Source organism: Heptranchias perlo, chromosome 7 (assembly GCF_035084215.1).
Source record: "Heptranchias perlo isolate sHepPer1 chromosome 7, sHepPer1.hap1, whole genome shotgun sequence".
NCBI classification, from domain to species: domain Eukaryota; kingdom Metazoa; phylum Chordata; class Chondrichthyes; order Hexanchiformes; family Hexanchidae; genus Heptranchias; species Heptranchias perlo.
The window spans coordinates 34,181,798-34,209,482 of NC_090331.1; the positions used below are offsets into that span (position 1 = coordinate 34,181,798).

At 40.5% G+C, this 27,685-nt stretch overlaps 2 protein-coding genes and 1 long non-coding RNA gene across 12 annotated transcripts in view; 2 read left to right on the plus strand and 1 right to left on the minus strand.

Annotated features, from left to right (window-relative positions):
* ddx18 (DEAD (Asp-Glu-Ala-Asp) box polypeptide 18) overlaps positions 1–6,214 on the plus strand; it is a 44,697-nt gene extending 38,483 nt beyond the window's left edge. The window contains exons 13-14 of the mRNA XM_067987273.1: positions 461–638; positions 3,076–6,214. Of these exons, the coding sequence (XP_067843374.1) occupies positions 461–638; positions 3,076–3,221 (324 nt within the window). The 3' untranslated portion in view covers positions 3,222–6,214. The remainder of the gene's footprint in view (positions 1–460; positions 639–3,075) is intronic.
* The window catches only part of LOC137323601 (uncharacterized), a 138,782-nt gene extending 125,807 nt beyond the window's left edge, over positions 1–12,975 (minus strand). For 3 of the 9 annotated variants that reach the window (XR_010963411.1, XR_010963408.1, XR_010963409.1), the window contains exons 1-2: positions 11,900–12,972; positions 8,370–8,422 (exon numbers count right to left, since the gene is read on the minus strand). This is a non-coding gene — a long non-coding RNA (uncharacterized lncRNA). Of the gene's footprint in view, positions 1–8,369; positions 8,423–11,899 lie in introns of all 9 variants that reach the window. The other 6 variants (XR_010963407.1, XR_010963405.1, XR_010963404.1 and 3 more) reach the window with 5 other exon arrangements.
* Positions 10,295–14,174, plus strand: LOC137323600 (5-hydroxytryptamine receptor 5A-like). Of its 2 annotated transcripts, XM_067987276.1 has the most exons (3): positions 10,295–11,457; positions 12,712–12,828; positions 12,989–14,174. In XM_067987276.1, the coding sequence occupies exons 1-3, from the start codon at positions 10,759–10,761 to the stop codon at positions 13,031–13,033; spliced, it is 861 nt and encodes a 286-aa protein (XP_067843377.1). In that variant the 5' UTR covers positions 10,295–10,758; the 3' UTR covers positions 13,034–14,174. The 2 variants fall into 2 exon arrangements, with proteins under 2 accessions (XP_067843377.1, XP_067843376.1); XM_067987275.1 differs by having other exon boundaries at positions 10,311–11,457; positions 12,712–14,174.
* Positions 14,175–27,685: the final 13,511 nt, after the last annotated feature.

Consider the following 27,685-nt stretch of genomic DNA (forward strand, 5'->3'; position numbering starts at 1 on the left):
TTTTTTCCTTTTTATGTAAAGCTATTTTGTGAAAATATTCATATTTTGGGAATTGAACTATTAGTCCATGACTTTGGGACGGGGGGAAGATGACTGTTTACCAGGCTCCTGTGAATGCTACTTTTGAACCAGCGACCCCCTTTGAATTAGCACCTTGCCTCCAAAACTGCTGTGCTCACCGTGTGGGTAACTACAAGGTGCATCTTGCTAATCTGTTGTACAGTATTTTGCCGCCCAATGACTCCTTTCAGCACAATATTTTGATACTCCTTTTTCTTCAGTTTTAATTTGTTGAACATTAGAAAGTATAGAATTTCTAGAGGCTGTATGATGAGTAATGAGCAGACAGTTTGAAAACTACAGAGGTCATTTAGTACTCTAGTTGAACACAGACTCCGGGCAATTGTCTTTCATTTTTCATCACCTTGAATCTAAACAGGTTTTGTGTTTTTTTTTTCAGCTTGAAAAACTGATTGAGAAAAATTACTACTTACACAAATCTGCACAGGAAGCATACAAGTCTTATATCCGTTCCTATGATTCTCATTCTCTCAAAGAGATCTACAGTGTCAGCACCCTGGATCTGCCCAAAGTGGCACTGTCATTTGGCTTCAAAGTACCACCATATGTTGATCTCAGTATCCTTTTACAATTGTTATGTTCTCTTTTTTTATAGTGCATTTCTAAATTTAAATAGTTTTTTTTTTTATTCGTTCACGGGATGTGGGCGTCGCTGGCAAGGCCGGCATTTATTGCCCATCCCTAATTGCCCTCGAGAAGGTGGTGGTGAGCCGCCTTCTTGAACCGCTGCAGTCCGTGTGGTGACGGTTATCCCACAGTGCTGTTAGGAAGGGAGTTCCAGGATTTTGACCCAGCGACAATGAAGGAACGGCGATATATTTCCAAGTCGGGATGGTGTGTGACTTGGAGGGGAACGTGCAGGTGGTGTTGTTCTCATGCGCCTGCTGCTCTTGTCCTTCTAGGTGGTAGAGGTCGCGGGTTTGGGAGGTGCTGTCGAAGAAGCCTTGGCGAGTTGCTGCAGTGCATCCTGTGGATGGTCCACACTGCAGCCACAGTGCGCCGGTGGTGAAGGGAGTGAATGTTTAGGGTGGTGGATGGGGTGCCAATCAAGCGGGCTGCTTTATCTTGGATGGTGTCGAGCTTCTTGAGTGTTGTTGGAACTGCACTCATCCAGGCAAGTGGAGAGTATTCCATCACACTCCTGACTTGTGCCTTGTAGATGGTGGAAAGGCTTTGGGGAGTCAGGAGATGAGTCACTCGCCGCAGAATACCCAGCCTCTGACCTGCTCTCGTAGCCACAGTATTTATATGGCTGGTCCAGTTAAGTTTCTGGTCAATGGTGACCCCCAGGATGTTGATGGTGGGGGATTCGGCGATGGTAATGCCGTTGAATGTCAAGGGGAGGTGGTTAGACTCTCTCTTGTTGGAGATGGTCATTGCCTGGCACTTGTCTGGCACGAATGTTACTTGCCACTTATGAGCCGAAGCCTGGATGTTGTCCAGGTCTTGCTGCATGCAGGCTCGGACTGCTTCGTTATCTGAGGGGTTGCGAATGGAACTGAACACTGTGCAGTCATCAGCGAACATCCCCATTTCTGACCTTATGATGGAGGGAAGGTCATTGATGAAGCAGCTGAAGATGGTTGGGCCTAGGACACTGCCCTGAGGAACTCCTGCAGCAATGTCCTGGGGCTGAGATGATTGGCCTCCAACAACCACTACCATCTTCCTTTGTGCTAGGTATGACTCCAGCCACTGGAGAGTTTTCCCCCTGATTCCCATTGACTTCAATTTTACTAGAGCTCCTTGGTGCCACACTCTGTCAAATGCTACCTTGATGTCAAGGGCAGTCACTCTCACCTCACCTTATCTAACATTCTCTCCCTTCAAAAAAAAATTAGAGCTATTTTACTACATTTATAGCCTTTTGGCAATCTCAGAATGAATAAACATTGAGGGTGGAAGCAGTTTTCAGGTAAAGGCATTGAAGTTGGTATTTAATGGGGGATTCTGTACTGTGCAACAAAAAATGGTACAAGTACTTAGATTTTTTTTAATTGAAAATATAATTTTCACAACAGACATCACAAAATGAGTGGTACTTTGAGGTGTTTGTGAGCTTTGGTTTCTTAACCAGTCTGTCTCAAAGTCATCACTTGCTCTAAAAAAAAAACTTACACATATTGATAGTGCAAAATAAGCCAGAATACAGTTCCAAAATAGCAAACTTAAATATTCTAGCATATTTTTGTGGTAGAATATTGACCCAAAAGTTGGATAAAATCAGAAGTGCCAATTGAAAAAAACTGGAATGTGCATCATGACCATAAATACAGAACATGTGTTTTTCTGTCACTAATTGTAGATTTTACATAACTTCAATTCTCCTTCCATGTTTCCCCTTTATTCTCCCAGTAGCTATTTTTTGTTTGAGGTGGACAGTGTTGGGGCTATCACTACCGAATCCGAGCCCATTCTCATCAACAGCACATACACGTTTCAGAAAGGCTCACTGGATAGCTGGCGGGATTGGGGATTATAGCCAGTTTATTTTGGAGAGGGGGGCAGTTGCCTTCCCTAGCCTAAGAACATTAGGGCCATTTGAACCATCTCTTTCTGTTTCCTTCTACACACCTTCCCCCTGTATTATCCTTGGGTTAAATTGGTTAATTTAGCACAGCCTAGAGATCAAGCCTTGAACTTTCCTGGTCTATATTGCACCATACTACACCTCAGTGCAGTGCATTTATTCATTGAGTCATTTGGCTTACTGTTCCAATTTGTATGATGATCTGGCTCATATTCTGGAAGGACGAGGGATAACGTAACTCACTAAATGTAAATTGAACATCTCTCCGGCTTGTATGTCAGTTTGACTCAATAATCTGTATTTGATTTTAATTCTGTTTTTTTGTTTTATACCTTTAATAATGTGTATACCTAAATGTTGTCATTAATTTGAGAATGGTGCCAAGAGAATGTCTGTAGCCATTCCTGCTGTAGCTTAAACTTCTGTATTTATATTTGCAGTTTTTCTTAACTGGGCTACTTTAGATGTAAATGCCAGCAGAGGAATGAAACTGAAGAAGAGAGGTGGTGGAGGTGGATTTGGGTATCAGAAGTCCAAAAATGTCCATAAAGCAAAGATCTTCAAGCAAATTGGCAAGAATAAAGCAGACTACAGACAGTTTTCTCGTTAGATCGCCCGACCACAACTGCAATAATCTTCAAATTTTTTCAAGCTACAAGGAACGTGTTTTTTTTTCCTCCCTTGGGTCAGCCAACTTTGGCAATTTTCTTCAGGCCTGCACTGATTAAAGCCATCAGTAACTGACTCATGGTCACCGTGCTACTCATGTACAACTACTTTTATTATACACGTTTGGTCATGTATAGCATTTACTATTTAAATTAGTTTAATTTGAACATAAAAGCCCTGTTTATAATGAATCTTTAAATTGAGGCATCCTTAAAATACAGTAAATAATAAATGGCTCATTGACATTTTGTATTCAGATGAACAAAAAGCATTCCCCTTTCTAATGGACATCTTTTTAATGAAAATATTTAACAGGACCAGAGATGTTGATAGCTTTATGTGCCCCAATGAATAAATAATCTAGAGATGTACATAAAATTGTCTACTTTTCTGACTAATAAATTATTCCATGTTTGTTTAATTTCCACATACAAGTATCATCCAAAAGGGGAGAAACCATGGGGACACTTCCTGCTCTTGGTGTCATTTAGTGGGCGTGTTGTCTTTGATCACTTCCTGAATATAAAGCTTTGTTCTTGTTTAGCAGTTCCAGTTTTTTTTTCTGCCATTTACAAAAGTTTGTACTGTTGTTACTTACGTTGTCCTCTCCAATAGTTTGTATTCTGATGTCATTATTCAGAAGTCATTATTCCTTTTGCTAAAGTATTTTGTGGTGCATTTTATGTTTTGCTGTTCTGTATGTATTAAGTTGAAATATATCAATTTGAGAATGGCATTGTCTTCGCTTTGAGCAGCTAGTGTTAATGCAGGTATTCCCAGATCAGGTATACCACAGGCATGAAAAGTTCCCTATCCTCTGGCCCAACCTCAAGGTCATCCCTAAGTGCACAATTATAAATATTTTCATTTCAGCCATTCTTGTGGCCTATGACAAATTACCCATTTATGCTAAATTGTGGATCGTTATAGACCCACAACCGTTAGACTGCCCAAACAGTTTTGCATAAATATAACCAGCAAAGTAAGAAGACTTTAATCCCCTCAGAATCTGATCAGAAACTCAGTAACTTGCTCCATTTCTAGTTACCATTAAAGGGGAGAATTATCCTTTTGTGAAGCAGAAATCTTGGACACTAAAAAGCTTATTAGTCAGGAGAACTTTATTTTAACTTATCCACTTTGGTTGTAAAAACAGAAAGACAGATTATTATCTGAATAGTGATAGATTGGGAAAAGGGGAGGTGCAATGAGACCTGGGTGTCCTTGTACACCAGTCGCTGAAAGCGAGCATTCTGGTGCAGCAAGCAGTTAGGAAGGCGAATGGTATGTTGGCATTTATTGCAAGAGGATTTGAGTACAGGACCGGGGATGTCTTACTGCAGTTGTACAGTGTCTTGGTGAGTCCACATCTGGAGTATTGTGTGCAGTTTTGGTTTCCTTATCTGGGCAAGGACATCCTTTAAAGGGAGTGCAACGAAGGTTTACCAGACTGGTTCCTGGGATGGCAGGACTGACGTAGGAGAAGAGATTGGGTCGACTAGGCCTATATTCACTAGAGTTTAGAAGAATGAGAGGTGATCTCTTTGAAACATATAAAATTCTAACAGGACTAGACAGACTAGATTCAGGGCGGATGTTCCTGATGGCTGGGGAGTCCAGAACCAGGGGTCACAGTCTCAGGATACGGGATATGCCATTTGGAACAGAGTTGAGGAGAAATTTCTTCACTCAGGGTGGTGAACCTGTGGAATTCTCTACCACAGAAGGCAGTGGAGGCCAAGTCATTAGATGTATTCAAGAAGGAGATAGATATATTTCTTAATGCTAAAGGGATATGGGGAAAAAGTGGGAACAGGGTACTGAGTTAGACGATCAGCCGTGATCATTTTGAATGGTGGAGCAGGCCCGAATGGCCTACTGTTGCTCCTATTTTCTATGTTTCTAGAACTGCCTTCAAAGTTCTTGTGTTCAAAGAGCTATTCTAGATCAGTAACACCCTTCTTAGGAAACAGATTCTTGCTTTGAATTTATTTGCCCAATGAAACCTATCCTTTGGTTTGTGTAGTTAAGTAAAACTCTTAATTCCTAAATGATGGAGGATAAATTGTCAGTCTTGGACTTTAGCACGTTAAAACTCTGAAAGGAAATTAATAGTTTAATATTGCAAAAAATTTCAGATTGTACATCCAAAAATGTCTTTGGAGCGCAAACTATCACTTATACATTGACTTATTTTCTGGATATGAGTATTTCAGATGCACTGAGTGTTATTACTACAATCCTTTGTTGCTTTCAGTACCCGGAGTGTCCAAGGTTTCTCCTCAAGCAAGCAAAATACCATGATCTGTTATTTGGATCTCAATGTCATTGTCTCCTTTCCCAGATGTTTTCAAATACTCTTGTCTTAGAAAAAGAGTAATTATCAATGTATACCTTAACTGGTTCAATTTATTGATTCCTCTACTGTCTTTCACTCTGAAGATGGATGACTACCTCTAGATCTTTGGACCTGAGCTGTGTGGATCCTGTTCTTATTGGAAGGAGCTTATATTTATATAGCGCATTCTACACCCTCAGGACGTCCCAAAGCTCTTCACAGCCAATGAAGTACTTTTTGTTATGTTAGACAACCACAGCAGCTAATTTATGCATATCAAAGTCCCACAAATAGCAATGAGATAAATGATCAGATAATCTGTTCTTGGGGGTTGAGGGACAAATGTTGGCCTAGACACTGGGGGTACTTCCTTGCTCTTCAAATAAGGCAATGGGATCTTTTATGTCCACCTGAGAAGGCAGACAAGGCCTGATTATAAAACCAAACAATGCATCTTCAGGCATACAACATGTCTGTGGACAACTTATCACCAAACAGGACAGAAGCTTTTTGTTTAACTTAATTGCAGAGAACAACATGTCAAAAAGCTGTGAATTGTCTCATCATCTTAAAGGAAATAAACTTAGTTTAATGTTGTTCTTTGTAAGAACTTATCCTTGTATACATATATTTTTTTCTACCTCCAGTTCCCTTGGATGTTGAATACGGATTTCAATGCAGAGATGTTTTTGAGATCTGGTATACTATACTAGTGAGACTAAAGATCTGCACAAATCTAGCCAATTTGATAGTGAGACTTTAGGTAACTTCTTCATTAAGCAGTGTCATAGATGTATCATAGAATAAATACACCGTCTGTATATAAGCCAGCATAAAAACTAAGTAGTTATGACTTCATCTCTTGTGGGATCCTTCACAAAAATAAATACTTTGTCTTCCTGTAATTGGCTCTCCCACTAAGTTTGTCTTTTTGTTTGTCTTCCTCGTCTCATGCTCTTACACTTTGCTCATTGTTTCTGTACATTTCTCCAACTTTTAGCATCTTGTCTTTTCTGTAAACACTATCCTTCCACCTCTCACCTCTTATGTTTCACACTGCAGAATGTTGCACTGGTGCTTTACTGAATTTGTATTTTTTTACATTTCTTGAAAGCTAGGGAAACAAAATGTACCTGGTCAAAGGTGAGCAGTTGGGGTTGGCCATTTGAGAGGTCCTGTAACATGTACAAATTTAAGAGAAAGTGGGAGTTGAGCCCTGGCTCAGAAATAGTGGGAGAAGCAAGTGATACATAGTATTGTTTAACAGCTGCCATTGAAATGGCACAATGTGATACTGGGGTGTCACTTTGCTGTAATTTTTACCTTTGTGACAATCAAAATTGAACATTTTTATCAGTATCAGATGTTAAACAAATATTTTGTATCTGACTTCACAGTAGGAGACACAAAAAAATACCAGAAATAGTGGGGAACCAAGGTTGTAATGAGAGTGAGGAACTTAGTCATTAATATTAGTAAAGAAAAAGCACTAGAGAAATTAATGGGGCAAAAGCTGACAAATCCCCTGGACCTGATGGCCTACATCCTAGGGTTCTAAAAGAGGTGGCTGCAGAGATAGTGGATGCATTGATTGTGATCTTCCAAAATTCCCTAGATTCTAGAATGGTCCCATGGTTTGGAAGGTAACAAATTTAACACCACTATTCAAGAAAGGAGGGAGAGAGAAAACAGAATTACAGGCCAGTTAAAATTCCGGAATCCATTATTAGGAAAGTGGTAACGGCACTTAGAAAATCATAATATGATTAGGCAGAGTAAACATGGTTTATGAAAGGGAAATCATGTTTGACAAATTAGAGTTTTTTGAGGGTGTAACTAGCAGGGTAGATAAAGGGTAAACCAATGGATGTAGTATATTTGGATTTTCAAAAGGCATTCGATAAGGTGCCACACAAAAGGTTGTTACACAAGGCAAGGGCTTATGGGGTTAGGGTAGTAGCATAGATAGAGGACTGGTTAATGGGCAGAAAACGGTAGGAATAAATGGGTCATTTTCAGGTTGGCAGGCTGTAACTAGTGGGATGCCACAAGGATTAGTGCTTGGGCTTCATCTATTTACAATCTATATTAATGACTCAGATGAAGGGACTGGGTGTAATGTATCCAAGTTTGCTGACGATACAAAGCTATGTGGGAAAGTAAGCTGTGAGAACACAGAGTCTGCAAAGGGATATAGGTAGGTTAAGTGAGTGGGCAAGAAGGTGTAAGATGGCATATAATGTGGGGAAATGTGAGGTTTGCATGCGGTTCTTCTATTGGACATTCCTCATTTTTTTGCTTCTGATTCTTTTTAAGTGTTCCAACTCTTGTTTACCCCACTGAGTAGCTTCTTAACCTGTCTCAAAGCTTTACTGACTTTTTGTAGTTGATTTCCTCTTAGTAATTCACCCCATTGTTGGCAACTGAAAAGATAATGTACTCAAATTTTAGAAAGCCCCACTTGATTAGTAGTGAGCAACTTCCAACTTCTTGATTACCACTGACAAAATAACTCATTTCAGCCGTGCTAAAATTTCAGCAAATTTAGCAATGAAAATAGAGTCTAATTTAGTGTAAAAAGATAAACCGAAATTTAATCTAACCAGTGAGTATAGTCTTACTGGTGGATAATCCTGGTGGCTAGCATTATCTTCTTTGAAATGTTATTCTTGAGGCATTATGGAGAATTTGTTGATCTAAGTGTTTCACTAAACAGAAAAATGACACAATAGAAGGGGTAAAATAACTTACTTTTAAATGACCTTTCCCTGTAGATACTTTTACAGTCAATGTGCTTTTTGTTCCTAGGAACAATAAGAATGTACCAGATCAACAAAGATTATTGTGGCTCATTGGACCAGTTCCAAAATGCAAAGATATCACACTATACACTTATATTCCTCATTTGTTTCTATTACCAAAAATCGATCCAGTTCTTGCTTGAATTTATCAACACTATGTCCTTGAGTAGTCTGTTTCATATATTTCCCACCTTCTGCGAGAAGTTGTTAAATCTAAACTGTTTATCTTACCTCTCTGAACTTCAGTCCATGCCCCTCTTTACAGATTTTGTGGTTATGTCAAACAATTTATTCGAAATTAATTTATTGATACTTGGAAATTCCAAAAAGGTCTCTCTGGTGCCATCTTTTCTCCAATGCAAATATTTCCAGTTCCCTTAGTGTTTTGATAACTCACGTGCCTAATCCTGGTATCAGTTAGTTTCCCTCGTCTGTACCTCTCCAAAGCCAGATTGCCCCCACTAGTATTGTGATCAGAATTGTGTACAATACTCCAAATGGAGCCAAATCAGTGCTGGGTTTAAGCATAAAGATAACCAGTTGACGCACTTGGCAGCCAGTATTATAGAGTCATAGAGTTATACAGCACGGATAGAGGCCCTTCGGCCCATCGTGTCCGCGCCGGCCATCAAGCCCTGTCTAATCTAATCCCATATTCCAGCATTTGGTCCGTAGCCTTGTATGCTATGGCATTTCATTATGTCCAGAAACACACTTTCATTCCTTTTATTTTCATTGCAGGCCTTCCAATTTATCCCAGTAAACTGAAGTTATCCATAATATTTAAATTTGATTCCACACATACACCCTTTATTGCGTTAAAAGGCTCCATGTATTGACTCTCTTTGTGAGCTGGTGACGTATTATAATAATAGATCCCAATAGTTTCTCATTCCCTTAATGTCATTGCCTTGATCCAGTTTTGTCTGCACCTATTCTATATATGATGTGGAGATGCCGGTGATGGACTGGGGTGGACAAATGTAAGGAATCTTACAACACCAGGTTATAGTCCAACAATTTTATTTTAAAATCACAAGCTTTCGGAGATTATCTCCTTCGTCAGGTGAATAGTCACTACTCGCCTGACGAAGGAGATAATCTCCGAAAGCTTGTGATTTTAAAATAAAATTGTTGGACTATAACCTGGTGTTGTAAGATTCCTTACACCTATTCTATATATAAATTATCATGGCCTCCTTCACATAAAAAACTACGTCAACTCTCAGTTTATCTTTTGTATCCTTATCTAACAAGTTGTATCCTTGTAAATATATCTATGCGCCAGATATAGCAAAATCGTGAATGTGTTCATAAAGCATACTGCAACATTTTCCTACACCTAGAACACAGAGGGACTCTTCTCATTTCCCTCCACTCCTAGCATTTTAAAATGGAAATACTGTTTTTTTAACCACTCGTATTCACCAGAGTCACGAAAAGATTCAATGTCTGTGTATATGTGCGTGATGGATTCTTGAGGTGAGGAAGGCTTTGACTTTCATATTTTAGTTGGCACACAAAGTTTTAACAGTAGTAGAGGAGCTTGCTGGGAAGTAAGTGCATGCTAGGAACTGTGATAATTTCATACGTATATACTTTCCTCACTGCTATGGTAAATCAGCGATAAGTGTAAAAGAGGGCATGTTCTAAGTATACTTAAAGAGAAAAATAACAATTTGCCTTTACCTGCAGGCTTAATGAATCCTATTACTATATTTTCACTAATGGATGTTCGTGCTTTTAATGCGCATTATAAAGCCGAAAGCAACACTCAGTTAACAATGTTCGGATCAAAGGGAAATCATGCCAATGGAATAACAGGTAATTCGTCTCATGTCAGTATGTAAAGATTTATATGCGGAGGCATGATGATCTCAGGACTCATCTCTTTATAGGAAAATGTTTCTGTCATTTCTGTAAGTGTCTCATCAACATGGTCGTCACGTAAGATGTTTTATGTCACAATTTGCTCAGTACTTGAACGGTTTTTGCATAGAGGGACGGTCCTCCGCGCAGATTCTGATGTAGGCTTCTTGGGAAAGCTTTGAAATGGTAATGGTAAAGAAGCTGGCTGCCTTCTATGTTTGGTAAATAAATTCACCAACTGAAAAATCCAGGATCCACTAGTCGTCTTTGATCAAGTTGAAAACCATGGAAGATATATAACGTTATAGACTGAACTCGCTGGAAGAGGGCGTTTTATAAGTAAAATATCACTGCAGGTTGTTGAGAGTGAAGTGAAAATGCGTATTATTTCATAATAATCAGAGGTTTATATGCGGGACTGAAAAAAATCCTAGAATGTGAGTTTGTTTAGCAATGCAAAGCGGTGAATCATGAGCATTAACGGATCCCTGTTCCTAAACGATAGCTCGGAAGGGAGCAGCCTGCAGGGGGAATCTTTTGCTATCTTTAGTATACTGATCGTGACCCTGTTGGCCCTTCTCATCGTCGCCACCTTCGTGTGGAACTTGCTGGTGTTGGTAACTATCCTGAGAGTAAAGACCTTTCACCGAGTCCCGCACAATCTGGTGGCCTCCATGGCGGTCTCTGATGTGATGGTGGCCGCCTTGGTGATGCCGCTCAGCCTGGTCAACGAGCTGTTCGGGGGACGCTGGAGGTTGGGTAGGGTCCTCTGCCATGTGTGGGTTTCCTTCGATGTCCTCTGCTGCACGGCAAGTATCTGGAACGTCACTGCCATCGCCCTGGACAGGTTCTGGTCCATCACCAGGCATCTCGAGTATACTTTAAAGACTAGAAAGAGGATCTCCAATATCATGATCGTCCTGACTTGGGCGCTTTCCGCAGTCATCTCATTCTCTCCCCTTTTTGGATGGGGAGAAGCTTACTCCGCCGACAAAGAGAACTGTCAAGTCAGCCAGGAACCCTCCTACACCATCTTTTCAACCTTTGGGGCCTTCTACTTACCACTTTGCGTGGTTTTGTTCGTTTATTGGAAAATCTATAAGGCTGCCAAGTTCAGGATAGGGAGGCGCAAGAGGAATGCTGTTGTACCCATGCCCGAAATACTGCAGGTAAAAGAGCTCTTGTCTTTGCTACAAATCCTGCTGCCCTTCCATAACTATCACATCTGTCATTTACAGATGTATATCCAGTGGCGAGTACATCCAACAACTATAAATTTAGTCAAGAGGCACTATCACCCGTTTTTCTCTAACTACTCGTTTGGCCTAAAACTTTGCATATTACGGCGTTAGAAATGTAACTATTTCAAAGATTTTTAATATCAAAACTATAAGAACAACTAGGAAAAACTGCACATTAACTTGGGAACCTTATTCACAGTTTACATATTCACGTATTTTACTTCACGTTTTCTTTCCATATTATAAAGTAATATTCTTGTAACAAATTTTAAAATAAACTTGTAATTGTAGAAATACTGTCGAGGTTCTCAAAGGGTAAAATCAGAGGTTAGGTATCGACGACAATGTTTCAATATTAACTTCAACTCACCGTTTCACCGAGCTGTGAATACAGAAGAGGCTGTTCCTGTAGATAGGGGAAGGGTCGTTTGAGAATCAGAGCAGGTGGAAGTGGATAAAGACGCTGACTGCAGTTGTCGGGAGAAGGTGTTAACGGTCAAGGCTATCGTTTGGGTTATTCCTTATCCGAAAACAAGCAGGGTCGCGGTGTTAGGAACTTGACCAGGGCAATGAAAAGGCAGAAACAGCTGCCAGCATCAGTTTGTAAATGAAAAGTTGGAAATGTGTTATGGAAAGGGGTGTAACATCACAGCAAGTGCCGTGTGTTTTCGGGTAAAGAGGTGCATTTAGTTTGGATTCTTGCCTAGAAGAGAGCAGTGATCCAATAAGTCTCACATTATGTTACAAATTGTATCCGAATTTATATTTTTGAATGGAATTTCTCTCTGGTATTAAGTACCTCGATTGTGAAAGCGCTGCTGGGCACCAAATGCAGATCTCAATAACTTTTAATAATTCGCACAACCCCCAGTTGGTTCTATTGATCCGTTCTCTTGAAGTACAGTGTTATGAGGACAGGACACTAGAATTAATATTACACAGATACAAAAAGGCAAATAGATTTCTAATTGGTAATATGGTGACAACCTATTCTTTAAGGATGGATTAAATGGTCATTATGAGCGAGTGTTACCATTCTATGTTTTAAGTTATAACTATATTTTAGTAAAGTATTCAGTGGAGTTTACTAGTTTTAATATTCAACGCTGAAGAAGCGCTGAATTTTTTGGTCCTGCTCCTTGCGGATGATACCATATTTTTAACCCGTGAACCTTGTTCTAGGTGAAAGAAGCCAGGAACCAGCCCCAGATGGAGTGTGCGGTCCGACACGCTGCCCTGACCTTCCAGGCGGACGGAGAAGCTTGGCGTCAACAGAAGGAAAAGAAGGCAGCGGTGATGGTGGGCATCTTGATCGGGGTCTTTGTCCTATGCTGGATCCCTTTCTTCATCACTGAACTTATCAGTCCTCTGTGCTCTTGCAACATCCCTCCTGTCTGGAAGAGTATATTTGTCTGGCTCGGTTACTCTAATTCTTTCTTCAATCCTCTTATCTACACAGCTTTCAACAAAAATTACAACAACGCCTTCAGATATTTATTCATAAAGCAGCGATAAAAGATCAGATGTAAAAGGATTAATCAGTCCTTGGCGCTGTCCTCCAGTTACTGAATAACAGCAACATCCCGCCTGTGTAACTGATAAAACATGCTTTGTACTTAATTATGTTTAATATAAAATCCGATTTCCAGCATCCGCAGTATTTTGCTTTTAATTATTTTAATCTCTGTTTATTAAGGATAGATATCTCTAGTCTGAATTATAAAAGCATATCAAACTGTGTGTTGTTGCAATATTTGATTTGATTATTATTTCGAAAAGTGCTCAATGAATTATAGGAGATGATGGGGGAATTCCCTTAGCAGAAGAGTAGAACCTACTTTGTATAACTTCACATTGAGATCTCATTCTCCAGTACACGGACACTAACATATTTCAGCTCCCGATCTATATTATTCCTACAATCCCAAGTAAAACACATAGGTATTTTATTATTTAAGATGTTGTTTATAATTAAATTTATATAATATTTTCAGTTACATTTTGAAGAGGTCGTTATTTTAATAAATAGGGGGATTATTGCAGCTTTAAAGCTTTAGAACGTGTGTCTGAGTGAACTGTAAATCCTTTTTGAATATTGATGTATACAATTTTTTTTGTTTCATACCCCTAAGTGTGCTCTCAGCAGATAGACTGAGAGAATACTTGTTAAAGCAGTATTTAATTTACAATATGGTAGTTTGTAAATGGATAGTTGGTTTATGATTACGTTCAGTAAATTTACTGTTCTGAAGCTATACTGAAACTGTAGGGTGTTTTGTAAAATAACTCCAAGACAAATTTAATGTGTTCTCTCCGCTCCACCCCTCACAATTCCCCATCCCCATCTTTCCTGGAGGTGTTGACTCCGTTCTGAGCTATCGGAGATGCCTACTGTCCTCTGCTGTTTGACCCCAGCTCATCATTCATGTCTGAGCTTCGACACTGAGAATCTGCCGACTTTTCCAAAGTGAGGGGTGAGGGACTAACAGCTGAGCCTCATCATGCCCACGGTCACACCTCCAGCAGGGGTTACTTTTAATATGAGAGTTTAAGTTATGCAGGTACAAAAATGGCAACTGTAATTTATTGTACTATCATTCACTTGTAAATTGTACCATTGCTAATAAAATTGTGAGAGTTCATAATATGTGTATAAATGACTTCATTATTCTATCATATTCATTTATGTTACTATTGAAAAACATTGATCTTAAAATGAAAAGGGTTGGAGTTATGTCACTGTGGATCAAGTGTTTAAATTGTTGAAGATTCAAGTTTGCCTCATAAATCCGTTGAGAGCTCGCTGAGTTACAGGTGTAAAGTGTTGCATCTCTCCATTTTCTACAGTGCTCTGAACTGCTGACCGCATTCTGCTCATCCTTACAGTCTGTGAACTGGTATAAATATTATTTACTCTTTGAGCTCCATTGGTTGTTAAAGGTGGTAACTGGTACATTTGCAGTATGCCAGATGCAGGATCTTACACATAATCAGAGCTACTTCTGTACATGGTTCTGCTTCAGGAAGGCAAAACTACTTAAGAATCGTCCATCAGATCATTCAACCCATTAAATCCCTCTCTGCGATTGGTGTATCTGTTGATTCCTTTCTCTCCACCCCCTTTCTCCCTTTTTTTCTAATCTTACTAAATGCTTGTTTATCTTTGAGTCTTCAGTTCTGCTGAAGGGTATACACTTAATACCTATATTTTCCCTTTACAGATGCTAACTGACCTGCTATGTATTTCCAACAGCTTCTGTTTTTATTTTAGATTTCCAGGATTTTCAGTTTTCTTTCTTATTTAAGAAATGTCCATATGCACATTACAAACCCACATTAAGTTAACACTGACTAGCTTTCATTCTGTGACACTAACATTTAACCCCCAACTAACACCACTAAAACAGATTATCTGGTTGTGGGACCTTACTGTGTGCAAATTGGCTGCCATGTTCCCTACGCTCCAACAGTGCCCACACTTCAAAAGTACTTCATTGGCTGTTAAGTGTTTTGTCGTGAAAAGTGCTATATCAATTCTGCTCTGTACAAGTTCTGCCCTGCTACAGGTAAACATGAACCTGGGAATTACACCATGTGTGTACAGATCTTATTTGATCAGCAGATCAAGAACCAAATAAGAATGTTTAATTTCATGATCCATATAAACAATTTGTTAATATATCACTTACTACTGCAAACAAAGAAAAGCTACCCATAACGCTTCAATTCAGTAATTAGACAGCACAGCACCAAATGCTACTAAATGGTTCAATATTATAGGGGGTGCGGGAACAGAGAAATCTGGGGATCCACTTTCACAAATCTTTGAAGGTGGCAGGAAAAGTTGATAAAGTTGTTTAAAAAGCATATGGAATCATTGGCTTTATAAATAGCGGCATAGAGTACAAAAGCAAGGAAGTTATGCTAAGCCTTTATAAATCAATGGAGTACTGCTGGAGTACTGTGTCCAATTCTGGGCACCACACTTTAGGAAGGATATCAAGGTGTTGGAGAGGGTGCAGATGAGATTTACTAGAATGATACCAGGCATAAAGGACTTTAGTTATGTAGAGAGACTAGGAAAGCTGAGATTGTTCTTCTTACATAGAATTCCATAGAATGTGCAGCACAGAAACAGGCCCTTTGGCCCAACAGGTCTATGCTGGTGATTATGCTCTACACGAGCCTCCTCCCACCCTTCTTCATCTAACCCCATCAATATATCCTTCTATTCCTTTCTCCCTCATGTATTTATCTAGCTTTCCCTTAGATGCATCTATGCTAGTCGTCTCAACTACCCCTTGTGGTAGCGAGTTTCACGTTCTAACCACTCTTTGGATAAAGATATAACTATTTAAACTAGATACAATTACCACTGTGATATCAGTAGTTTGCAATATTATTTCCAGCTATTCAACTGAAGTGTTTGACAAACAGTTTACTCCTGACAATTTAAATATATTTTTGCACTAAAATCTGAATCTAAATTAAGCAGGAATTTGGTGCTAAATATTTGAATTCAGATCAATTTTAAATTACGAGTAGATTGTAAATTATGCTAATTTTCCATTTTAGAATAGAACTTCATTACACATTGCATAATGATTACTTCTGGCAGCCCCAGTCTTGGTAAAATAATTTTCGGTCGATAGGAAAAGAGATTTCGAATTAATCCATTTCTTTATTAACAACGACTACAAGCAATAAACACATAGATTAGTAATACTAGGAAAAGCATGTAGGGTCGGCTGGAAAGATTTAACACATGTTGCAGGAGCAGCTTCTCACCACAGTTTAATTAAACCCGTTTTTGCCAGTTTGAAGCTGGAGTAACGCAGAGTCCACCCAAACTTCTCGGGATCCTCTGTTATTCCAAATTCCAAGAATGTTCGCTGATCTGAGATTCCGTGCTCGTTGGATTTTTGTTTTATTAATTTATGGGAATTCTTGAATACCTATTAAACTGGCAATGTGTCCGGTATATATTATTCAATTCTTTATAAGCCAGTAGAATATAGTACTTGAATCACTCCCTACTCACTCCCTATGAATAAAGAAATATTGTAATCCGTTGCAGTTCTCCGACAGGCTTCAGTCTACATAGTTTTTAATACAAGATCAAAGCCTGTGCAAACCCTTTCGCAACACAGTGCGGAAAGGAGAAGAGAACGGCTGCCTTCCTATCTACATTTTGGCAACCTTACTACATGCATTATGTTTTCTGGTCGACAGCCTCGATTCCTTTTCTCTCCATGCAACAGTGTAGATTGAGGTAGCACACCCTAGCTAACGCCATAAAAATCGGCATCATTTTATTCATATAATCTAAATTTATTTTATAAAGAAAACTATTTTTCGTCTTACTTTGAATCGCATGTCATGACAAAATTCTCACTTCAATAGTTGTTGATCTTGAAAAACTGAATTACTTGAATTCCATTTCTTTCACAGTACTCGAATGTATTGTGTGAATGTATTAAATCGTTTTCATTTGCTACGGAGCACATCGCATTGGACATTACACTGGTTGCAGTCGACTGTTTCTTGCGAATGAAATGGGGGCTTGTTCCAGGAATGAGGCCCTTCCTGCGGAAAAACAACTTAATTGTCTTTTACAAGAAGTCCTATTCAAATATTCACTTACAGAAATAAGGGAGTGGAGGAAAACTAAAGGCAACAAGGTACAAAAGAGGAACGACGCAGATAAAACCTAAAAAGAAATGAGTGGAATAATGAAAAGTAACGGAGAAAAAAAACAAGAGGAGAAAGTGAGCAATCCAACGAGAAACAATTCTGTAAGCAGCAGCAAACAGGACAAGGAACAATAACTAAAATCAGTACAATTGAGGTATATTCAATATAGAAGCAATGGATGCAGGTGTTTTCATATCTTTCACTACCATATAGCGGTGAGAGGCTTGATGGGGAACACAATAGAAGCATTGATAGCTGATGAAAGGCGGAAATCAGTACCCACTGTGTAGGTGAAACAAAAGCCAATTAAACTAACGGAGCAATCACACAACACAGCAGCAACCAAAAAAAAGTTCAACAAAAACGCAAAACTTGTATTGCAATATATAAAGCTTCTTTCAAGATCAAATATATAGCTTAGTAGTAACTAAGCACTAAGATACTAAGAAACAAATATATTTATCAGCAACTCAATACCAAATAAATAAGCGTCAGCATTTTAATATTTTTCCTGAGTGCTTTTTGTACTACTCTTTAGTACAGAGCAAGATATTAATTTAAAATGAATTCAGAACCTAGGATTAATATAAGTGGGTCATTATAAAATAATAATTTGGTTCAATACAGTACGAATATAATGCAGCCCCATGAAGAATATAATTATTTCCCACAACTTATGTGGAAATTGAGAAGTTAGTTATATTCTTACTTGGAATACACTCTGTTTGCATTTTAGTGTACCAAACCCTAGCCTTTGTTATTACTTGGGAGGAATGTACATGCAGGAAGATAATATATGAATATGAGAAAGCTTAGAAGAAGAAAAGGCCAGTCAATCAAGCCCATTTTTCCACAGATCAATGCTCTTTCATGATTTTATCCAATTCATTTTGTCACCTTTGGACAAGGTATTAAACCCAGGTCTGGTCCATTTGTTCTGGTGGTTCCAGTGAATGTTAAAGATCCCATGGCACAATTCAAAGGGGCAGTGGAATTCTTCTAGTTTGCTGGCCAATATTCCTCCTTCAACCAACACATCAAAAACAGAATAACCGGCCATTTCTCTCATTGCTATTTATGAAATCTTACTATCTGCAAATTGGCAGCCACATTTGCCTACATAATAACAGTCATTGCAGTTCAAAAAATTTATTGCATGTGAAGTGCCTTGAAATGTTCTCCTGAGACATGATAGATAGTGCATAAATGCAGCTTATTTTTTCTTAAAGTAAGGATTTGCAAAGTTTATCCTTGACCTGCAAAAGTAAATGGAGCAAACAACAGAACAACAATCAAAATTATACCATTATTCTTTCTAGACTAGCTGTTTACACTGTTTTGATGTTGCAATGTTCTCAGCAACTCAGAAACCATTATGTTACATGGAACATTCAATATGTTACATGGAATTTTTTTTTATTATTCGTTCATGGGATGTGGGCTTCACTGGCAAGGCCAGCATTTATTGCCCATCCCTAATTGCCCTTGAGAAGGTGGTGGTGAGCCGCCTTCTTGAACCGCTGCAGTCCATGTGGTGAAGGTTCTCCCACAGTGCTGTTAGGAAAGAAGTTCCAGGATTTTGACCAAGCGACGATGAAGGAACGGCGACATATTTCCAAGTCGGGATGGTGTGTGACTTGGAGGGGAACGTGCGGGTGGTGTTGTTCCCAAGTACCTGCTATTCTTGTGCTTCTAGGTGGTAGAAGTCATGGGTTTGGGAGGTGCTGTCGAAGAAGCCTTGGCGAGTTGCTGCACTGCATCCTGTAGATGGTACACACTGCAGCCACTGTGCGCCGGTGGTGAAGGGAGTGAATGTTTAGGGTGGTGGATGGGGTGCCAATCAAGCGGGCTGCTTTGTCCTGGATGGTGTCGAGCTTCTTGAATGTTGTTGGAGCTGCACTCAGCCAGGCAAGTGGAGAGTATTCCATCACACTCCTGACTTGTGCCTTGTAGATGGTGGAAAGGCTTTGGGGAGTCAGGAGGTGAGTCACTCGCCACAGAATACCCAGCCTCTGACCTGCTTTTGTAGCTACTGTATTTTTTGGTTGGTCCAGTTAAGTTTCTGGTCAATGGTGACCCCCAGGATGTTGATGGTGGGGGATTCAGCAATGGTAATGCTGTTGAATGTCAAGGGGAGGTGGTTAGAATCTGTCTTGTTGCAGATGGTCATTGCCTGGCACGAATGTTACTTGCCACTTATCAGCCCAAGCCTGGATGTTGTCCAGGTCTTGCTGCATGTGGGCTCGGACTGCTTCATTATTTGAGGGGTTGCGAATGGAACTAAACACTGTGCAATCATCAGTGAACATCCCCATTTCTGACCTTATGATGGAGGGAAGGTCATTGATGAAGCAGCTGAAGATGGTTGGGCCTAGGACACTGCCCTGAGGAACTCCTGCAGCAATGCCCTGGAGCTGAGATGATTGGCCTCCAACAACCACTACCATCTTCCTTTGTGCTAGGTATGATTCCAGCCACTGGAGAGTTTTCCCCCTGATTCCCATTGACTTCAATTTTACTAGGGCTCCTTGGTGCCACACTTGGTCAAATGCTGCCTTGATGTCAAGGGCAGTCACTCTCACCTCACCTCTGGAATTCAGCTCTTTTCTCCATGTTTGGACCAAGGCTGTAATGAGGTCTGGAGCTGAGTGGTCCTGGCGGAACCTAAACTGAGCATCGGTGAGCAGATTATTGGTGAATAAGTGCCGCTTGATAGCACTGTCGACGACACCTTCCATCACTTTGCTGATGATTGAGAGTAGACTGATGGGGTGGTAATTGGCCGGATTGGATTTGTCCTGCTTTTTGTGGACAGGACGTACCTGGGCAATTTTCCACATTGTTGGGTAGATGCCAGTGTTGTAGCTGTACTGGAACAGCTTGGCTAGAGACGCAGCTAGTTCTGGAGCACAAGTCTTCAGCACTACAGCCGGGATGTTGTCGGGGCCCATAGCCTTTGCTGTATCCAGTGCACTCAGCCGTTTCTTGATATCACGTGGAGTGAATCGAATTGGCTGAAGACTGGCTTCTGTGATGGTGGGGATATCGGGAGGAGGCCGAGATGGATCATCCACTTGGCACTCCTGGCTGAAGATGGTTGCAAACGCTTCAGCCTTGTCTTTTGCACTTACGTGATGGACTCCACTATCATTGAGGATGGGGATGTTTGCAGAGCCTCCTCCTCCCGTTAGTTGTTTAATTGTCCACCACCATTTACGACTGGATGTGGCAGGACTGCAGAGCTTTGATCCGATCCGTTGGTTGTGGAATCGCTTAGCTCTGTCTATAGCATGTCGCTTCCGCTGTTTAGCATGCATGTCGTCCTGAGTTGTGGCTTCACCAGGTTGGCACCTCATTTTTAGGTACGCCTGGTGCTGCTCCTGGCATGCTCTTCTACACTCCTCATTGAACCAGGGTTGATCCCCTGGCTTGTTGGTAATGGTAGAGAGGAATATTCCGGGCCATGAGGTTATAGATTGTGCTGGAATACAATTCTGCTGCTGCTGATGGCCCACAGTGCCTCATAGATGCCCAGTTTTGAGCTGCTAGATCTGTCCTGAATTGATCCCATTTAGCACGGTGATAGTGCCACACAACACGTTGGAGGGCGGTAGGTGGTAATCAGCAGGAGGTTTCCTTGCCCATGTTTGACCTGATGCCATGAGATTTCATGGGGTCCATAGTCAATGTTGGGGACTCCCAAGGCCACTCCCTCCTGACTGTATATCACTGTACCGCCACCTCTGGTCAGTCTGTCCTGCCGGTGGGACAGGACATACCCAGGGATGGTGATGGAAGAGTCTGGGACATTGGCTGAAAGGTATGATTCTGTGAGTATGGCTATGTCAGGCTGTTGCTTGACTAGTCTGTGGGTCAGCTCTCCCAATTTTGGCACAAGTCCCCAGATGTTAGTGAGGAGGACTTTGCAGGGTCGACTGGGCTTGGTTTGCCGTTGTCGTGTCCGGTGCCTAGTGGTCCGATGCCGGCTGGTCTGTCCGCTTTTATTTTTATGACTTTTTTTAGCGAGATTTTACAACTGAGTGGCTTGCTAGGCCATTTCAGAGGGCAATTAAGAATCAACCACATTGCTGTGGGTCTGGACTCACATATAGGCCAGACCGGGTAAGGACAGCAGGTTTCAGTATGTACTTATAACCCTTATCTCTGGTGCTGCCTGGATAATCATTCAGGATTATTTTTAAATAAAAAAAAGTGTTAATCAACAAAATATTAACTTTTATCTTATTCTATCTTTCCCTGCCAATTTTCTACCATTCCCTCAAAAATTAACTCATTTCTGGAGTACAATGCCAGGGACTCTCTTGTGCAGCTTATCCAAGGGGCCATTCTTTACTCGTGAGCCTAGGCAGTGAGCATCAGCAGGCTTTTCAAGGCTTTGGGGAGCATCACAGAGATGCTAATCTGGTCTTCATCCAACAGTCAGGCATGATAATTTCCAACTGGGATCATTATTTGCTGCTTGTGAAAAAAAACAGATATATGAAAACAATTGCACATTTTCTTTCATAAAGCCTAGTAAGGGGATAACATGGGAAACACTGTACATACAAGGCAATGTAATAAAACCTCCTTTATAGATCTGTAAATAAAACAGATTACTACTGACCTGCTCAGCAACATTTAAGTAGCAGTTTGTGCAGTGACCCATTCAAAGATAATAGAAACAAATAAATCCATTGTTGTGTGCTGGGAGTTTTGGTTCTTAGTCAATACAACTAAAGTGAATGTGGCTATCATTTTTCTTTCCAGACTGTTTTGCTCCTGTTACCCAAAACAAGCTTTTATTTGAAAAGCATTTGTATTCCAAATGTTAAATACCAAATAACTAAAGTTCAAATTTGATGTATTTGATGCAGTTGCTGGCGTATTTTGAATGACTCAAGTAAATCTAAACCTCTATTTGCTAGGACTGTGGTTTATTGATGTTGGTTTGCTGTTAATAGATCTCTAACACCCAACATTAGCATAGTACCACCCATAGCCTGGATGGAAATGAAAGAGCTCTCTGCAATTATTCTAATTGAAAAATCTGTAAGATTGCTCCTTTGATATTATACTCATTAAATCTCATACGATCAGAAAAACAGATCCATGTAACTGGCAGCATGCACCACAACAAAGAACAGATGATATCATAAGGTTATAGGACAATGGCCCTTTTCAAATATGCTTGACCCCTTGTGACTGATAATTCAATAGTTGTTTTTTAATATAATATATGAAGCAGGGTACTGGAGTAGATGCAATATTAAATTTTAGTGCTTAGCTCACTATATTGATTAGTGACCTAGAAACAGATGATTACTTGGGTTCTAGCAATCATTATGTATTTAAATTTTATAATATGATGAAGTCTAAGAATAAAATTAATATAGATCTGCAAGACTTTGACTTTGGCTATGAGAAGAGTTCTAGAAAGGATTAGATGGCAGGTAAAATTAGAAAATAAAATGACAGAAAAGCTACATTAGAGATGTGGAAAGTATATGTTCGCGAGAAATAGAATTAACATAATATGAGCCAGGCTCACAAAAACGTAATGGCCAACAAAAATAATTCTGAAGATACAAGGTGACAGAAAGCCAAATTTCTGAAGCAGCAAAAGGATCAAAGGAATATATTTAGCTGTGCACATAAAATACATGGAGCATCAAACCTGGAGGGGGTAGATTTTAACTATTGGGCTGCTCAATCCTGCCGGGAAGGAGACCCAGACCATTTTGAGGTCTGGGCCTTATTACCATGTCGCTGGTGAGCCAAATGAGCCGGTACAATTCAGGCGGCCAGGAGGCTGACCTGGCCATCAGTAAGGTAGGTCCAAGGGGCTGACTGCAGTTGGGGAGGACCCCGGGATAGTAGCGGCTCACATTATTTTTGTGGAGCTTGGATGAGCACTCCTGCTCCTCCTGGCTTCACAAAAATAATTTTAAACTTGCCTTTTTGGTACTTCTTTCACTGTACTGCCCGGTAAAACTGTCTGCAGTGTGCCCTTGGCACATGCTCCAGCAAAATTACAAACAACATCCTATGTATGTCATAGGACCCCAATTTTCATACTAAGAGGACCTAATGCCTGAAAGAGATGGGTGTCCCGGCCACCCAGCAGAAGACCCCTTTGAGGATGGCGGCTTCTGCAATTGGTGGTGGTAAATGGGTGGTGAGTAATTTTTGGGCCCCTACCACCCCGCTAATACCAGGTGGCCCAAGTTAAAATCTATCCCCAGGAGTCTTTTGATTTTTTTTCTCACCTTTTCTGAAGATAGCAGCAGCCCTCCTGTACCTAACATGTTCCTTATGTGTGACCCAAATAGTGAGTGATGATAAGCTGTTTGACAACAATGACATCATAGAATCATACAGCATAGAAGGAGACCATTCGGCCCATCGTGCCTGTGCCGGCTCTTTGAAAGAGCTATCCAATTAGTCCCACTCCCCTGCTCTTTCCCCATAGCTCTGCAAATTTTTCCTTTTTAAGTAGAGATCTAATTCCTTTTGAAAGTTATCACTGAATCTGCTTCCACCACCTTTTCAGGTAGTGCATTCCAGATCATAACAACTCGCTGTGTTAAAAAATGTTAATTTTATTTCACAGTAACCCAGAGATTAGTAGATTGATACCAATAAAAATTTTGTGGAGCAGGCAAAGTAAGACTCAAAAATGTATGTGAACCACATACTCTTCCTTACCTGTATGTAGCATAAATGCTGGTAAGGTAACAAGTGCAGAAATCTGAAAATTCCACCCTCACTGACTTCCACAGGCTCCAAAAACCAACCCAAACTATTTAAAGCACTGCTTATGTATACGGCATACACAATTACCACTATGGAGTTACCATGAAAGTTGAGCCAGTCATTTATCATTTCTTGGTCAGGAACAGAGCCGTCTTAAGCCATCTGTAAATCTTGGAGTTACTGAGGTGTCAAAGACTTCAGCATCTGGAAAAGGAGAGAAAATTGGTTTGAAAGAAAGAATGCAAATGTAGCGATAGGTACAGATACAAATTATCAAATAGTCCAGGGAACATTATAACTGTGTTGTGCTGGTAGTTAGAAAAGGTGATTGGTCATTCTTTACATCTGTTACTCAGATGTTAATTGCTAATGTATGAGAGTGTGAGAAAGAAACTTTCCACATTCTAATTTGAATTAAAATATTTTTTAAAACACAGTAATTTGAATTTGGAAAACAAAACCATTTTGAGGGAAAAACACAAGGGGAGAAGGGAAACAGGTTTAAGTGCAGGTGTCTCTGGCCTTTCGCCACATAGCCTTGTGAGGGAGAAGTGAGTGGCGTGCTAATGGTAAGGTGAGTGACAGAAGAATAAAGCGGGGAGCAAGATACAGGGGTTGAGTGGGTAAAAGGGAATAGGTAGGGGTAGCAATAGCTTATCTTCCTGCTCCACCTTATTACTTCTGGAGTCCCCCAAGGATCTCATCTCATCTCATCCCCTCCTATTCCTCATCTACATGCAGCCCCTTGAGGAAAGTGGTGCTGGAGGGCTGGGGAGGTAGAACATGATGGTGTTTACTGTTGGTGGTGATGCAAAAGGAGCTACAGACAAGTCAGGGGAGGAACATGGTGGAGGCCTAATGGATCAAAAAGAAGCTAATGGTAGTTTGGGCTTCATTCACCTGCTTCCCCCATACTGCCAGATGCCAGCAAACCCCAGTACTTCCAGACTCTTGCTCCCCAATGCTGAAAAACTCACCACCACTCAGATCCCAAGACCCCTCTAAGTGCTCACTAACTTCTAGACCATATTCCCTGAACACTGGCTGGCTGCTATGCAGGAAGGCCTGCAACACCAGGCCGCAGCTGGGGAGCAGAGAGGAGGGAGGAGCATCTGCAAAAGCCGGGGTGGGTAGATCAGAAAGGCCAGGGGAGGGGGAAATCAGAGGTCTGGGGGACCGAGATCTGAGGCCTTGGGAGATGAGGTCGGGAGAGGGTGGCGATCGGAGGCCCGAGGAGGGGGAGGGGGGAGATTGGAGGCCTGGGACGTGGGAAAATGTGGTTCGGGAGGGGGAAAATCGGATCGCAAGGGGCAGTCGGCCGATCGTGGGGAGGTAAGCATACTTGCTTGGTAGCCTGGGGGAAGCACTCTTGCTCCTCCTGACTCACAAGCAGTGCTGGAAAAGCACTTACCTGCTGGATCCAGCCATTTTCACCTCCCTCCAGCTGCTAGCTTTCCCCGAGCTTGGGGAAACCTGGCCCGCAGGTGTTAAACCTAAAACTCTGCTTAAAATTTGAGGCAAGCAGCCTTGTTAAAATATTTAAATGACAGACCCACCTCTCGAGAGCAGGGTCAAAAATCAGCACCAGCTCCTCAATTCAACTCCGTTAAAACCAGAAGTAGTTGGGGGCCAGTTGTTGATTTTTGGAATTTTAACGCTCCCCCCCGGGGGTTTAAACCCCCCATCTCAGTACTGGCAGAGTGGAGGTCCTTTTCTCAGTGGTTCTAGTGCCACCCTCAGTCCTGATAAGACAATGACTCTGATATTAACGGGGGCATAACACCCCGTTTTTATAAAACTTCAGAACAGCAAATAATAAAAGACCATTACCAACAGTGTGCACATGGGTGCAGTGTATTTGCTTTTAATCTAGTGCTGGCATTCTATAAAGAAACACAGATAAAAAGATGGCTCAGGTGGTTAATGCAGCAACGAATCAGTGCAATTGAGTCCTGGTACAATGCAGTTCTTTGTCTGGACCAACATCAGAAACCAAAAATACTACCAGAGTACTACTATATTTTGATAGCTTTTGATCACAGCTACTGTAATAAAAAGAAAACTGAGAACAAAAACGAGTGTATAATCCTCCCCACTCCAATAAATGTTAAAAGCTTTGTTGGAAGAAACATTAATTTCCATAAATACAATTGAGTCACCATTGTATTTGATATCTATTATAATAAAATATTTTCTTTGTATTAAAAAGGTTTTCATATGTAATACTGAAGTTACATTAATCAGTTAATCTATTATTTTTCCAGCAAAAATTAACTCTGCTATCCCTATCAGCAACACAATTTAAAATGTTTCTTCCTTGTTCTGTTTATAAAAGAAGTAATGGACGTATATTTGAGTAACAGAAGATCCAGGATGAGTTTGGAATTTGGCATTTTGTTTTGCTGATTATAAAATAGTATGAGCAATATTCTTGTGTTTAAAATATCTGTCTGCACAAGACCAAGTTGCATGTTTCAGAATTGTTTGAATTATCTGTAATGTCCTGGATTAGTCTGTAATTTCACCCTTCCTGCGGAACAAAATTATCAGTTTTCGTGGCTACTAGGCTGTAACTTTGTGAAATCAATATAGCAAATCATTCACCCTATAGGAACACAAGAAATAACATGAACAAGCCCATTCTACTTTGGTTGATCCTACCTTATTCCTCCAGATTAGATTGTGATTTTCCTGCTTTACTTACTCCTTGTGAAACAGTTCCACCTGAATTTTCTATTTGGCATCAATTTAAGTGACATTAAGCTCAACATGATGATGATGATTTGTCCATCGTTGTTGATGATGACAGCCTATGATTTTTTTCATCTCCAATTAATATAGTTTGTGGATTCTCATAAGACTAAGTTTTTGAGAGGAATGTTTTCCCACACACTGGCCCTCAGATACCAGGTTGACTAAAGGGCTGATCTTTCATTGATTTCCTTTGGGCTCTTTATTTCAGCTAGCTGGATACAACTTGCTTCAAACTTTGTCGTACTATCCTGAATTATCTTTTGCCACTTTTTCCTGTCACAAGCGTCATGCTCCCATTTATCAGTTGAGAAGCCACATTTTTTTTAAAGATTGGTCTTATCCTTGCATCTTTTGAACTGACCACCATAAGAGCATTTACTAAGCTTCAGCTCACTGTAGACTACCTTCTTGGGTAGTCAAATATCAGGCATTAACACTAAGTGACCAACCCACCTTAGCTGTGCCTTTAGTATTATTACCTCTATGCCTAGAATACTTCTCCCCTTCTGAGGACTTCGCTGTCCAGTCTTGTGTCATTATCAAATTTTCATAATCGTTGAGGTAACCTAGTAAAAATGATTGAGTTTTCTGATGTGGCAACTGGAAATGGTCCAACTATCACAAACACACAGTAAGAATGTTATAACTATTGTCTTGTAGACCTTAAGTTTTGTTGCCAGTGTAATGCTCAATTTTTCCCATAACCACAAGAGAGCCTGCCAAAAGCACTACTGGCTTTGAACAATCTATGACACACCATCATCTAGGAGCACATCACATGACATGGTGGTTCTGAGGTAGGTGAACCTATCCCCTGTAGACAATGTACCCTTTGACGGTAAAATTGGGTGGCACAAAAAGCTTTCCAGGGGCAGTCTAGTGTATAACTTCCGTCTTCTTCAGACTGAAAGTGAGGCCAAATTTCTTGCAAGCAGCTGAGAAATAATCCACT

Bases quoted from the DNA above. Each gene is read 5' to 3' on its own strand.
- LOC137323600 (XM_067987275.1), top strand. From the start codon at position 10,759: ATGAGCATTAACGGATCCCTGTTCCTAAACGATAGCTCGGAAGGGAGC. The intron at 11,458-12,711 runs GTAAAAGAGCTC...ACCTTGTTCTAG, and splicing joins CCATGCCCGAAATACTGCAG to GTGAAAGAAGCCAGGAACCA.